The sequence below is a fragment of the Azolla caroliniana genome, unplaced genomic scaffold (assembly GCF_043228905.1).
Source record: "Azolla caroliniana isolate FFs.n. ecotype wild unplaced genomic scaffold, voAzoCaro1.0.p SCAF_9, whole genome shotgun sequence".
In the NCBI taxonomy this organism is placed as follows: Eukaryota; Viridiplantae; Streptophyta; class Polypodiopsida; order Salviniales; family Salviniaceae; genus Azolla; species Azolla caroliniana.
This window is the reverse complement of record NW_028230444.1, coordinates 13,146,213-13,159,542: the sequence shown is the minus strand read 5'-3', so window position 1 is coordinate 13,159,542 and position 13,330 is coordinate 13,146,213. Positions and strand designations below refer to the sequence as shown.

Here is a 13,330-nt window from a genome sequence, read left to right as displayed (position 1 = left end):
TGTTTCTATGTTCACTTGTTTTTTTGCATAGAAACCACATCAAGTACAAAAAAAACAGTAAAAAAAAAAAAGATTCTCTAAAGAATAAGTGATACTCTGCAAAGCTTTACGAAATGAATAGAGAACCACCCTTAATCTATCCTGGAAAAACCTAAATTAACTGGCGCACTTTTTTTATACAATTTGGTATGACAAATGCTCATATTACAACCCTTTTTTGTCTCCTCCATTTGAATGCTCAAAACCGTGCAAATAAGTGATGTCTTCTCTATGATTGATAAAGGAGATTCAGATAAAGAATAAATGAACGATAGAGAAGACCTTATATGCATCGAGTGTTTTCCATCGTATCAGCCAAAGAAAAAAGAATGGTTTAGGAATGAATATATGGTTTTTAAGGTTCAAGAATATTACAATGTCGAATGAACTCGTTCTCATAGTCAATATATTTTGTCCATAATGGCTTTAACTTTGAGAACCCAATCTCTAACCAAGGCTTTGCTTGGCCATTATAATGAATCACAGCAGCACGCCTGGCATCATCAATATTTGTTTCATGTTGGTATCCTAACCCCAACATATGCAAAGAGGGATCAATGGGGTGCACGTAGCCATCAAACGCAATCAAAGACGGCGGAAGGGTACCGAGCCTCCACAATGTAAGGTTTGAATCAATATTCTACAAAAATATACAACAAATCTATTAGAGTTTGTGAATTGTATTTATTACTTCTCGACAGTGATACCATTTTGATTTTCCATAAGATAAAAAAAATAAGGTTCTTTCTACACAACTCATCAATGAATAAATAGGACAAAAAGAAAAGTTCAATAACGTGTCACAACTATATCTTGCATCAGGGCTTTTTACCTTTTTCACCCAGTGATGATAGATTTGAGTGATGTTAGACTTTCTCCATGCTTCAAGATCAAAGATATTCATGCCATATGCCCAAGCACACTTTTCGGGATCAAACTTGTTCGCGATACTTGGGTTTGAGAAATTGAGATAGTTCTTGAACTTTTTGGACATAACCCGGGCATCATTACCTCTACATGTCTCAACTGCTCCATTCACCTTTCCTTTCATGTCTATATCCCAGACCAGCGAGAGGTCTTGTTGGACAACCACATCATCATCCAAAAACACTACTCTCTTCAACTCTGGAAAAAGCTGTAATGTTAATGAGAATAATATATTAGTTTAAAATGGCATTTCCTAAATCATCCAATAAATAATAGGCTAAACCCAGCTAGACGTCTGGGCAAAAACATATCCCTCTCTCTATTATGAGGGATGCATCACCTATCTTAAGTTAATAGTTCCACTCTTGTTGCAAAACACTGACAATGAAGAGCAAACTATTACATTAAGCATGCATCTTACATCCCTGAACATATCCATACCGGCACCTACACTATCAGGTGAATCAACCATAATCATTCTTATTTCACGTTGTCGTACTCCTGGCATGGCCCCAATTTTGTCTAAAATTTTCATATCTGGTTATAATTAATACACCTGTCATGGGCCCAATTTCGAGCCTAAATTTTTCCTATCATGGACATTACATGGCAGTTGTACAGCAGGTTTAGGTTTTAGGGTTTAGAGCTTAACAATTGTGAAGACCTAGAGGTGTAGATCAATGTTTCCAAAACCCTATCATTGGGAAGTTAAGTGTCAGAAAATGCAAAACAACAAGGATATCTCAATGTGGACTTGTGTAAAAGTTATGACCTTTCTCCTGTAAAGTTACCCCAAACATTCCCTTACGGTATCCTCTTTCTTATTGGTTGAGAGTTAATAATTTGGCAATATTCCAAATTGCTGAACAAAACCAATATTGAATCAAAATTGATCTAATGTTACAAACTGCCCTAGCTCTCTTGTATCTACAATATCAACGTTCACACCACAAAGTTCACCCCTGAACCCGAGGCTGATTAACATATCCATGTTATCCATTATGAATATCAGTGTCACAGAACGTACCTTGTAAAAATAGCCGAAATTAATTTAATCTCAACAATTATTGCACCATCCCAATACATTATTATTTCCTTCTAGACATTGATGATAATCATTGTATTACCTCTGGAAGATATAGCCGTAGATGATTCAAAACCGATATGTATGTAGGACTTCGGGCCTGCAGTTGGGAAGCCAATAGTCTGGGCGTAACGTTAAGATCTGTGCTGATGCTATGATGTGCATGGTAGTAGGACAACACATTGCGATGTGTTTCTAAGACCTCAAGAACAGCAACATGGTCCTTCGTGAGACAACCAAACTGATGAACACCTTTCACTTCTACAACAGCCGGGGGGAATGGATGGAGTGCAAACCATGCATGCATTGCTGCATATGTCTTCCTATCGGTGATGACATGAATCACAATGTTCCATGGCTCTTTCGCATTCCTTACTGTAGATGACGCCACAACAGATGCTGCAAGGACGTTGTCAGTTGCGAGGATAAAGTGATGAAATGAGTTGTTTACAAGATGCGGGATGAACTCTGGTGATGGGAGCTCCCGACGAGCCCTTGCACTAGATGTATATTCAGTTGTTAGTCTCAAAGACAGGCAATGTAGACCATTTGGTATGCCTGTCGAAGCAAAATGTTTGTATAATGTGGCTTGAAGCTCTGCTTGTTCAGCTCTCTTATCAAATACCTCAACCTGATGTACCCGAAACAAAGATCATCAAAAAGATATAGGCATGTATGTGCATTTGGTTGAGCTTGTTGCTATTACAACTGTATCATTAGTCAAGTTTAAACACATCATAAAATTTTGATATATACATTTAAGTTGATAGAGGGCAAACCATGGCTCGGAGTTTTAATACAAAAGTGTGTGTATCCAAAGTCTTGGCCTCAACTTCAGCAATAAGCTCTTCGAAGGATTCTGGAATATTCATCCCTTCTGGAAGTGCTTCACTCGCTGTTTGTGTCAGCATAGCCAAGAACCTTTTTGCATTCCTCTACAACCAAAAACAAAAAAATAACCACGTGTTTGCTTGCTTTTTGTGCTTCTGTGAGTGAAAATAAGAATTTTATATAGTATCATATATATATATATATATATATATATATATATATATATATATGCATGCAAGGGAAACACTGGCTAGACTCACTCGACTCGGGTTAAGGGGAGAGAGTGTCGGGCCCCATCTTCTTCCAAAGCAATCTAGCAAAGGGAAAACAAGACGTGATGTTTTTAGATGAGGTAAGAAAGTTTTCCATACATTATCTCTGTAGAAATGTAGAGAGAGAAAAAATACTTCACATTCACAGATATGGAAATGCATTATTCACAGATTGCTTAAGTTTTCAACTGCTAAACGCCAGTTCACTTTATAACCACACAGTTGAGGACATGTCAAGCATATAAGTCTATCAATCATGTAATACACTATTTATTATATTTATCATATTTATGATGGCCCACCTTTGACAAGGTGTAATGAGTTATCACATGAGGCATATCCCATTGCTTGTGTGATGTTTCCTCATTTGTTGGTTGTTTGATGATCCTTGAATAATTGCTCCATGATCATGTGACCATCTTCAACTTTTCATGTATATCTTTTAGGCTATTGTGTAACATGAGACTCTTTACCATAAAAACAAGCAATGAGCATTCATGATGTTTCATTGGGATTGATGGATATTACTATAAACTTAGATAGTCTATATAAAATATGTCATTAATACCCATATATTGTACAGTGGATGAAAGAGTTTGGAGTAACCAAAGCTTTCCTTCTTTCTTAATGACTTTATGGTTAATCCCAAACATTTGGGGGTGTTCCTGGTTCAAATGATTAAATGAGGGCTGATTAATTGGTTGTTATTCAGTCATTTCTTTTCTTTATATTAAAGGAAAACTATTCAAATCTACGAAGCCTGTGTTGATCTCAATCTATAGGACAATTAGTTTGTCCTTAGTAATGCACACATATTTACCATCCACAGGTTACAGTTCCCTGTCTCACAAAGTGAAGCATACTCTCAGATGTCATCTCTTGTTGAGTCTCATCTGAGGACATGTGACCTGTACAGCCTCAACGATCATAAATAGAGCATGCCACTTTTGGATGCCGGAGGAGATTGGGCATGATTTTCAGAAAATTTCTATTAGGACGTACTAGCTTTCTAGAACGCCAAACTGGGAGATATAGATCATCACTATGTGACACGTACATGTACTGCCTCAACGTGCCAAAAACAGAAGAGCATACCACTTTGGAATGCCTCACTCACATATGAGGACATTAGGCATCATTGTACAGATTCCTACCAGGTTGGACTACCTTTCAAAAACCTTCTTCGTTCGCATGAGGTTATCCGGCACGATTATCCTGGAATTCCTATAGGGTTGTACTAACTTTCAAGAACCTGCTTCGCTTGCATATGGGAACATCAGTTATGATTTTCCACAACTCCAAAAGGTTGTAGTAGCTTTTAAGAACTCCTAACAGGGACAGGACTGTTGGAGGGTGGCAGCTCCAGACCTGCACTCTCTTTCATCTTTATTATCTCTGTACCACATTCTCTCTCTTCCCAGATTCTTCTCTTTCTAGAATCTGCAATGCTTTAAATGCCTTGTCTCTTCCACTTTTTCCAAGATATGCCCTTTTTATTCCTAGTTTATTGTACCTATTTGGTGGTACAAGAGTCTCTTAACTACCAAACAACCATTCCCAATTTTGTATAAATAGGCTTATACCAGCCTCCTTTGGAAGAGGATTATTCTATGTTGCTACTTACAAACAAGCACAACTCTTTGGCTGTGTCTATACTCTTTGCAACCATTTTTTCTACTGCTGTCTAGCAGCCTTCTCACAGCTTGGCTGTGTCTATTTTGTTCTAACTCTTCCGCTGCTGCTATTAACAGCTTTTCTCACATGGTATCAAAGTAGTGAGGTATCCATATCCTCAGCCTGATTTTTTTTGCCAAAGAGCACACAGACCTCTCTTCTTTTATCCCTCCCTCCCAACCCTATAGAGGAGGTTCTCTTAGCAGCCACCCTCCCAACCTAAAGAGGAGGTTCTTTTTTTTTCCCTCATCTGAGCCTCACCTAGCATCTAGGGAGAAGTAGAAAGACCTTGAGCATCTACTTACAACTGCTGTAAATTGTCCAATTGTAGCTCAAGAGGAGGATATCCATGGCCTCACATGCCATGATTGTTTCATCAACCATTCCCCAACTCCCCAAAGAGTCCATCTTGGATGGGAACAATTACTTGGATCGGGAGCTACAAATAAAGACCTTGCTACAATACCATCGTTTATGGAATCTGGTCAATGGTAGTGACAAGAAACCACCAGTAACTTCATCCTCTTCAACCAAATCAGTTGTTGGCTCATCTAACGCTGAGATTGAAGCGTGGCTAGATAAGGATTCTCGTGCCCATGCTTTCCTCATGTTTAATATTAAACCGAGCATCGCTCGTCAATTTCAAGATACAGATGAAGAGACAGCCAATGAACTATGGACATCCATCAAAAAGACGTACCATCGAGCTAATCATGCTCAAATGATAGCTATTGAGAACCAACTAGCTAATCTCAAGATTCATGACACTCCCAACATCATGGATAAAATAACGCAATTTGTTACTCTCCAAAAGGAACTAGTTTCTTTGGGAAGCAAGTCAACTGAAGTTGAGTTTGTGCATCGTCTAATGATAAAGTTGCCTGAGTCATTCTCAGCATTTTGTGACACAATTTCTCTTCTTCCCAACACACCTGATATGAATACATTTCTTGGTGATAGGGCAACAAGGAAGAAAAGTGCTCAAACTTCCAATGAGACGCTTCTACATTCGACAAGTAAAGGCAAATGGAAGCAAAATGGTAACTCCTACAACAAACCCAATCCAAGACCACCAAACAAACCAGCCTACAAGGAGCTCCCTTGTCATTATTGTGGCTACAAAGTTCACATTCAGCCAGATTGTCAGAAAAAGAAAAGGGACAATGCTAAGAACTCTTCTTCTACAGAAAATCAACCTACATCGAAATCCAACTCGGCCTACTCAGTTCACTCAGCCAAAGAAACAGTTTTCCTTGGCATTGAGGAACATACTTCACATTTGTCTGGACCAACTACCTCAACCATTGACGAGTGGTTAGTAGATAGTGGTGCTACTTCACACATGACCTATGACAAATCCATTTTGCATAATGTGAAACCTAACTCCTCCCAAATCTCCATAGGATATGCCCCAAGCATTGAGGCTTCATGTGTGGGTAATGTGTTTCTTAACAATTCTTCAAATGAAGAACCTGTCATTCTTCAAGATGTGCTACAGGTGCCTCGCATCTCTGCCAACCTACTTTCAGTCTACCAAATCACTAAGCAAGGTTATGGAGTCTACTTTGATAGCTCAGTTTTGGATGTCATTGACACCAACAACCTACAAATTGTAGCTAGTGACACACAAGAAGGGGGTTTATACTGCCTGAAAAGTTCCCATAGCCCCTTGGAAAAGTCCAAATCTCATCTTCTTCAAGGCTCTCATGCATTGGTGGCACAAGAAGATCCCACGTTGTGGCATGCTAGGTTTGGTCATCTCAACTATGATTCTCTTCAAAAGCTCTCCTCTTCCCAACTAGTTGAGGGTCTTCCTATTTTCAAAACTCCCAATACCCCATGTGTTGCTTGTCTTCATGGCAAGCAACATCAAGAGCCGTTCCCTCATGAAACCACTCACTATGCAACATCTATCTTGGAGTTAGTGCACATGGATCTTTGTGGTCCCATGAAAACCACTACTCTTGGTGGTGCACGCTACTTCATGCTCATCATTGATGATTTCTCCCACAAGGTTTGGGTTTATTTTCTTGTAGAAAAATCGCAAGCCTTCACAAAATTTCAAGAATGGGTAGCTCTCGTGGAGAACGAGACATCGAAGAAAATTCAAAAGATCAGGTCGGACAATGGTGGAGAGTTTATCTCCCAAGCTTTCCACCGTTTCTGCTCTCAACGAGCCATTGCTCACCAATTTTCTACACCCAATACTCCTCAACAAAATGGAGTCGTGGAAAGGAAGAACCGGACAATCCAAGAGATGGCTCGTACAATGTTACCTCAATTTGATCTTCCTCTCTCATTTTGGGGTGAAGTTGTCAACACAGCAGTCTACATCATCAACTGCTGCCCAACAAAAGTAGTTGCTGGAATGACGCCTACATAAGCATTTACAGGTGTAAAGCCCTCAGTATCTCATTTTAAAGTTTTTGGTTGTGATGCTTATGTTCACATTTCAAATCATAAAAGGACGAAATTTGAGTCCAAAACCAAGAAATGCAAATTTCTTAGTTACAGCACACAATTTCAAGCGTACATGTTATGGGATTTAGAGTCAAAGTCCCTAGTCATCTCTAGGGATGTTCATTTTGTGGAGTCTCAACCGGATGATTCTAGGATTTCACCTGAGTTCATGGTTGAAATCCCAACTCCTCCGGAATCTCCTATTTTAGACGAAGATGTATCATCTTCAAGCCCCCCATCTCCTCCTACTCAATCTCTAACTTCGCCAACAATTCAATCCTCTCCCTCAACTCCACTTGTTTCCCCTTCCTCTACAAACCAGCTTCCACCACTCCCCAAGTGGCTTCAAGCCACCATTCGTGATTCTCATCTCTCCGATGCTGAACTTCATGAGTATACATCTAGTTCTTGAACACGTAAGTCCCAACGGCCTCCTCACTCATGCAACTTTGCCTTACTATGCATTGTTGTGCAATCACAAGAACCCACAACAGCTAAAGAGGCCCTTGTTCTTCCAGAGTGGAAAGCAGCAATGGAAGTTGAAATTGATTCCATTGAGCGGAATCATACATGGGAGTTGGTTCCACGGCCTCAACATCGACAAGTCGTTGGACTGAAATGGATTTTCAAGACCAAGTACCATGTTGATGGTACTTCGGATAAGCACAAGGCACGTTTAGTTGCAAAAGGCTACTCACAAGTCAAAGGAGTGGATTACGAGGAAACTTTTGCTCCAACAGCAAGGTACACCTCTATTCGATGTGCGCTTGCACTTGCTGCTCACAACAAATGGCCCATCTTTCAAATGGATGTCAAGTCAGCCTGCCTTAATTGTGACTTGAAAGAGGAGGTTGATGTTGAACAGCCTGTAGGTTTTGAGATTTCACAGCAGAAAAACATGGACTACAGGTTCCACAAAGCCTTGTATGGCTTACAGCAAGTTCCCAAAGCTTGGCATGACAAAATTGAAACCTTTTTTCTTTGTCTTGGGTTTCAAAACTGTTATGCCGACAACAATCTCTATGTTTTTTTTTCCCGCATCCAAGGCATGCCATTAATCAGCTCCTCAGTCGACTCAATGTTTGATGGCCGTTCTGGAGCTGAGAGGTGTTGGAGGGTGGCAGCTCCAGACCTGCACTCTCTTTCATCTTTATTATCTTGTACTACATTCTCTCTCTTCCCAAATTCTTCTCTCTCTAGAATCCGCAACTCTTTAAATGCCTTCTCTCTCTAGAATCTGCAATGCTTTAAATGCCTTTTGTCTCTTCCACTTTTTCCAAGATATTCCCTTTTTATTCCTAGTTTATTGTACCTATTTGGTAGTACAAGAGTCTCTTAACTACCAAACAACCATTCCCAATTTTGTATAAATAGGCTTATACCAGCCTCCTTTGTAAGAGGATTATTTTCTGCTACTACTTACAAACAAGCACAACTCTTTGGTTGTGTCTCTACTCTTTGCAACCATTTTTTCTAATGCTGTCTAGCAGCCTTCTCACAGCTTGGCTGTGTCTATTTTGTTCTAACTCTTCCGCTGCTCCTATTAACAGCTTTTCTCACAAGGACCATACTCAATATGTGATAAGTACTGCCTGAAGAACTTGACACATTGGAATGCCTCACTCACAAATGAGAAAATCAAACATGTTTTTCTGGAATTCCTACCAAGTCATGCAATCTTTTCAGGAAATTCTAATGGCAATGGAACCAACCTCTGATATCTGACATGCAGCACCTCAACATGCTCGAAACAGAAGAGCCCAACACTTTGGAATGCCTTGCCAAATGAAGACATCAGGCATGATGTTCTGCAATTCCTATATGGTTATTAGTATCTCACGAACTCCCAACAGCAACTGAACCATCCATGCACTGAACATATTCTTTTCTCATCCATGCGAACACATAACTAGACTCGTCAAAATTTGAAACAGTTAATGTCGGCAACTAGCTTACTTTTTTATACTCAGTTTTCAGTTTTTTATTTGTGCTCTACCATTTTTTAGTTTCCCACTTCAACTGTGTTTCTAACCATTGCAGGCTTCCATGAGTCATGTTGGCTGGCCCTAAATGTAATATATCATCATCCTCTTCATATTTTTTTCTCTCTCGACTAGAATTATATGCACATGTTAGGTTTCTCTTAATTTAACTCACAATCTCATGATAATAAGTTCAAATCATATCCATATATCAAACACAAAAAAACTCGTTTCTTCATCACAAAGGTCCTGCCCTAGGGCTAAGCTATTTAGAGTATAAATTGAAGGTCACTAATTCAATTTTCTCACCGTTATACATCTTGGTTAACACAATATTTATTATTTCTCCTAAACTACATAAAGAATCCGTGTATGAAAATAATGACCTCGTGGTCAACAAATTGTTGACACAACCATCTCAACTCGCCTTGTACCTGGATAAAATATTTGTCATCCAATCTTGATAACTGAAGTGATGATATTTAACATCACTGAAGAATGGATAATGAGATCCAAACTGGAATTCTTCTTGGGAGAGCCAAAGGTGGCATTCACATGATCCTACACATACCTAGGGGTGAGTGGCCTCATTTCTCCATCCAAGAGGCTGCATCTGCTCAACTTTCTCATGGATATGCAGCTCTTGGTCCGTTGAAACACAAAGTGCACATATGCAGTTCCGAGAACAGCAGGCACTTGTAACACGAACTCTTTTATACATGGTAGAAATTTGGGGACAGAGCCTGCATAGGGCTCATAACTAGACAGGTTTGGAGAGACCTTTAGTCTAGATGACTACCTGTGTGATAAGGAGCAGAGCATCAGTCCCAATGATATAATTAAGGGAGAAACGAGAGCAGGCCCCATCGTGACCGAGGCATTATTCTGTTCAGTGACTGATATCATATGGATCTAGGAGCTCCCTAAGCAAAGGCGCTCAGGACTGGAACTCAGGTCATTAAAACAGCTGGCTAACATTGGAGATAATCATTGTTGGTATGCTGAAAGACAAGGACAGTTCCAATCACATGGATAAGCATACGCACTCATCTATTCCAATATGGCTTGGGATGTACACTCTTGAACAAAAAGAATAGAATGATCTCAACTCATATCGCTAAGCTGAATAATGAAAGAACATGGATCAGCCCCACAACATCGTTAGGTAGGAATATGGACCACTACAAGGCATTCTTTTTACACACGTTTCAAGATAGATTTATTACCAAGCCTTATTCTATGTATACAGATCAATCTCATGAACTCCATAACGTGATAGGGAAGCTCAAGACCTCTTAATTGTTAAATATTGAGATCAGAAAATATGCATGCAAAACCTATAGAAGAATGCATTTGCCAATTGTGCCGACATGAGGTAGAATCAGAGGACCACTATGTTTGCCATTGTGATCTTTTTATGAAATAAGAGGGAGATACAAGTGCCTGTTTAAACAAGGCTTTGACTTGTTACACAATGCCATGAAATATGAAGACCAACAGTGCTTGGGATTCTTCTTGTTAGAACTTAAGAGACATAAAGAGAAGTTGTTGAACAATAATACAACAACTCATCAACACAAAACAATCATGACTTTTTTTAGATCAATTACTCTTTCTCATGCTACCCATCAACCAAGGAATACAACAGAGGGGTCTTCACGAAGAGATTCGAAAGGGTTTACAATAGATCAAGCAACAGCAATATGTTGCACTCAGAATCCACATCCATCTGAACTCTGGCCTCATCACCCTTGTGACTCTCTTTTTCTGCGTCGCCGGTGTGTCATCATCGTCCTTTTATTATTAACTTAATAATCCCTCACTTCAGAGATTTCTCCATCTTTGGGAAGCCCATTTTGAAGATTTTTCAAAAGTCTATTTAAGTCCTCCTCTCTTAAGTTCCAAAATATCTATACCTTATGTTTAATTATATTTACTTCAGTTTTTCATTCTCAACGATGAGAAAATTTTAAAATCCAGTCGCTTATTCGGTATTATCTGCTATTTTGGCCCCTTCAAATATGTTCATATAGCTTTCTTTCTTTGAGAGGATAGATTCATACAGAGACCAAGGGACATGGGCATCTAAATGCCCCAAAATGCTTACAAAGCAATAGGCCATCTCAGAGTTTCCTCCCACCACACAAGCACTTCGTCGAGCTTCAAAAGCATAGGGAATCAATCCTTAGATTACCAAGCAGGATGCAACAACAATCGCCCATCACTGATTTCTTTTATCGCTCCTTGCCTCCACTAACAACGTGCTGAGGAGTCACCATAGAGCGATCTGAGGAATGCTGATGACAATGGAAACCGCAAGTACCAAGATATAAGGCACATGAATCATATTGTCAAAAGATCATGGAGATCATTGCTCGCCATGCCCAATCCGCACGAAAACATCCAGATACACCTCTTAAACTTCTTCATAAACAGCCCCAATCAACCTCGGATATGAAGCCTAGAAATCAATCCACTGCATGCATTACGATAATGATCATGGAGCTTTAGAAGACCTAGAGTTTTTGTTTTTGTTTTAGTATGGATGACATGAGTACACCTACAATTGTAATCATCGGTTGTCTCATGGGCCGATTTTGGCATCTAGTTGACCTAAATATATATATCTCTCTCTCATTTCTTTGTGTCAAGGTTGCACACTAATGGTAAGGGAAGTTGTACAAGCCCATGCCCCCAGGTTTCAAATCTCGTCAAACACACTACTTTACCAGTAGGGGTTGACCAACACCTCTAGCCTACACCACATGGAAAACAGAGATTCATTTGGGATCTCTACACTCTCACTCCAGAATCATCCATCGGAGATCTCTTCTAATCACAAAATTCTTGAATATCAAGAATAGCTAATAAGCCCCGCACACATTATGCTAAAATAATTTGCATTGGTCCCATAGGTTATATTTTATATCTGGGAATGGTAATAAAATCAATCTATCTACCTATCTCTATTCATGAGATCTAGTGATACTAAGTCCAATATGTTAATCTACTCCAGAGCATCGTGTGATTAAGTTCAATGCATGGTACCAAATTGAAAATGCAGGAATCATTAGGCTGAAAAAGAACTAGTGGGCGTTTTTCTTTCTTTACCAAGAGAGTATATTAACATGTCAATAAATGTCTATTCATCGGTTCGTTTCACATAGATCATTGTTATGTGGCATTCTTCGAAGAAGACGATGAGAACATCTACCATAGAAACCTTTCCATTGTTTCGGTTCACAACTCTTGAGAGACCCCATGGGGTACTGAGTTCAATAACTGAATTATTAGGCCAAAAGAAAGAAAGAGATGCAGACATACACACACATACAAATACATAAAGAAAAGAAGAGGTAAACTTTACATGTGGTGGAGCATTCGGTGACATTTTCGAGAGTGAACACGGCGGTAGTGATGAAGAGGAAAGGGGCGACCAATACGAGCAGAAAGAAGGAATAAAAGAAGAGGGTCCTCCGATCCACCTTTCTTCTCCAAAACCCAAAAATCCGTTTGGAGAAGGTCGAAGAAATTGTGACCCTACTCATGGTGCGGGTAATATGAACCTGCATTGCCCAGATCCAGATGAAACAAGAAGAAGAAGAAGAAGAAGAAGAAGAAGAAAGTGATGAGGGTTAGTTATGATAAGGAATCATGATCCGAAGAAGCAAAACCCAAAATGTTCATCTGTGCTGAAGACGACGAAGAAGAAGACAAAGGGAAGTGCAGTGCAGTGGAGGAGGTGAGGTTGATCTCCCGTCATCTATCTATATGTTTCTGTTTGTGGATTATTAAGTTAATAATAAAAGGACGATGATGACACACCGGCGACGCAGAAAAAGAGAGAGAGAGATGGATGAAGAAAAAGAAGAAGAAGAAGAAGACCAGGAAAAGGATGGATGGGAGGGCTGTCTGTCTGTCGGTGCTGACTATGGAAGAAGAAGAAGAAGAAGAAGAAGAAGGAAAGAGAGAGAATGGTGGTAATGTGTTTGTATGTATGTATGTATGTGTATGGGGGGGGGGCATAGTAAGTACATTGTATGTATGTATGTATGTATGTA

General features: G+C 39.6%; 1 protein-coding gene across 2 annotated transcripts; it reads right to left on the bottom strand.

Moving 5' to 3' along the window:
* Positions 1-361: 361 nt before the first annotated feature.
* On the bottom strand, positions 362-12,906 carry LOC147860205 (putative galacturonosyltransferase 13). Of its 2 annotated transcripts, none has more exons than XM_087324332.1 (6): positions 12,637-12,906; positions 3,142-3,194; positions 2,830-2,985; positions 2,094-2,681; positions 872-1,174; positions 362-679 (listed from the first exon to the last, which is right to left on the bottom strand). In XM_087324332.1, exons 1-6 carry the CDS (start codon positions 12,839-12,841, stop codon positions 395-397), a joined length of 1,590 nt encoding a protein of 529 aa, XP_087180458.1. In that variant the 5' UTR covers positions 12,842-12,906; the 3' UTR covers positions 362-394. The 2 variants fall into 2 exon arrangements, with proteins under 2 accessions (XP_087180458.1, XP_087180459.1); XM_087324333.1 differs by lacking the exon at positions 12,637-12,906 and adding an exon at positions 3,456-3,707.
* Positions 12,907-13,330: the final 424 nt, after the last annotated feature.

What these genes read in the sequence shown, in the direction of transcription:
- LOC147860205 (XM_087324332.1), bottom strand. Translation starts at nt 12,841, where the DNA reads ATGCAGGTTCATATTACCCGCACCATGAGTAGGGTCACAATTTCTTCG. An exon ending in CTCCCCTTAACCCGAGTCGA is followed by an intron (nt 2,986 to 3,141) that starts GTGAGTCTAGCC and finishes TTTTGGTTGTAG; the next exon opens with AGGAATGCAAAAAGGTTCTT. An exon ending in TATTAAAACTCCGAGCCATG is followed by an intron (nt 2,682 to 2,829) that starts GTTTGCCCTCTA and finishes CGGGTACATCAG; the next exon opens with GTTGAGGTATTTGATAAGAG.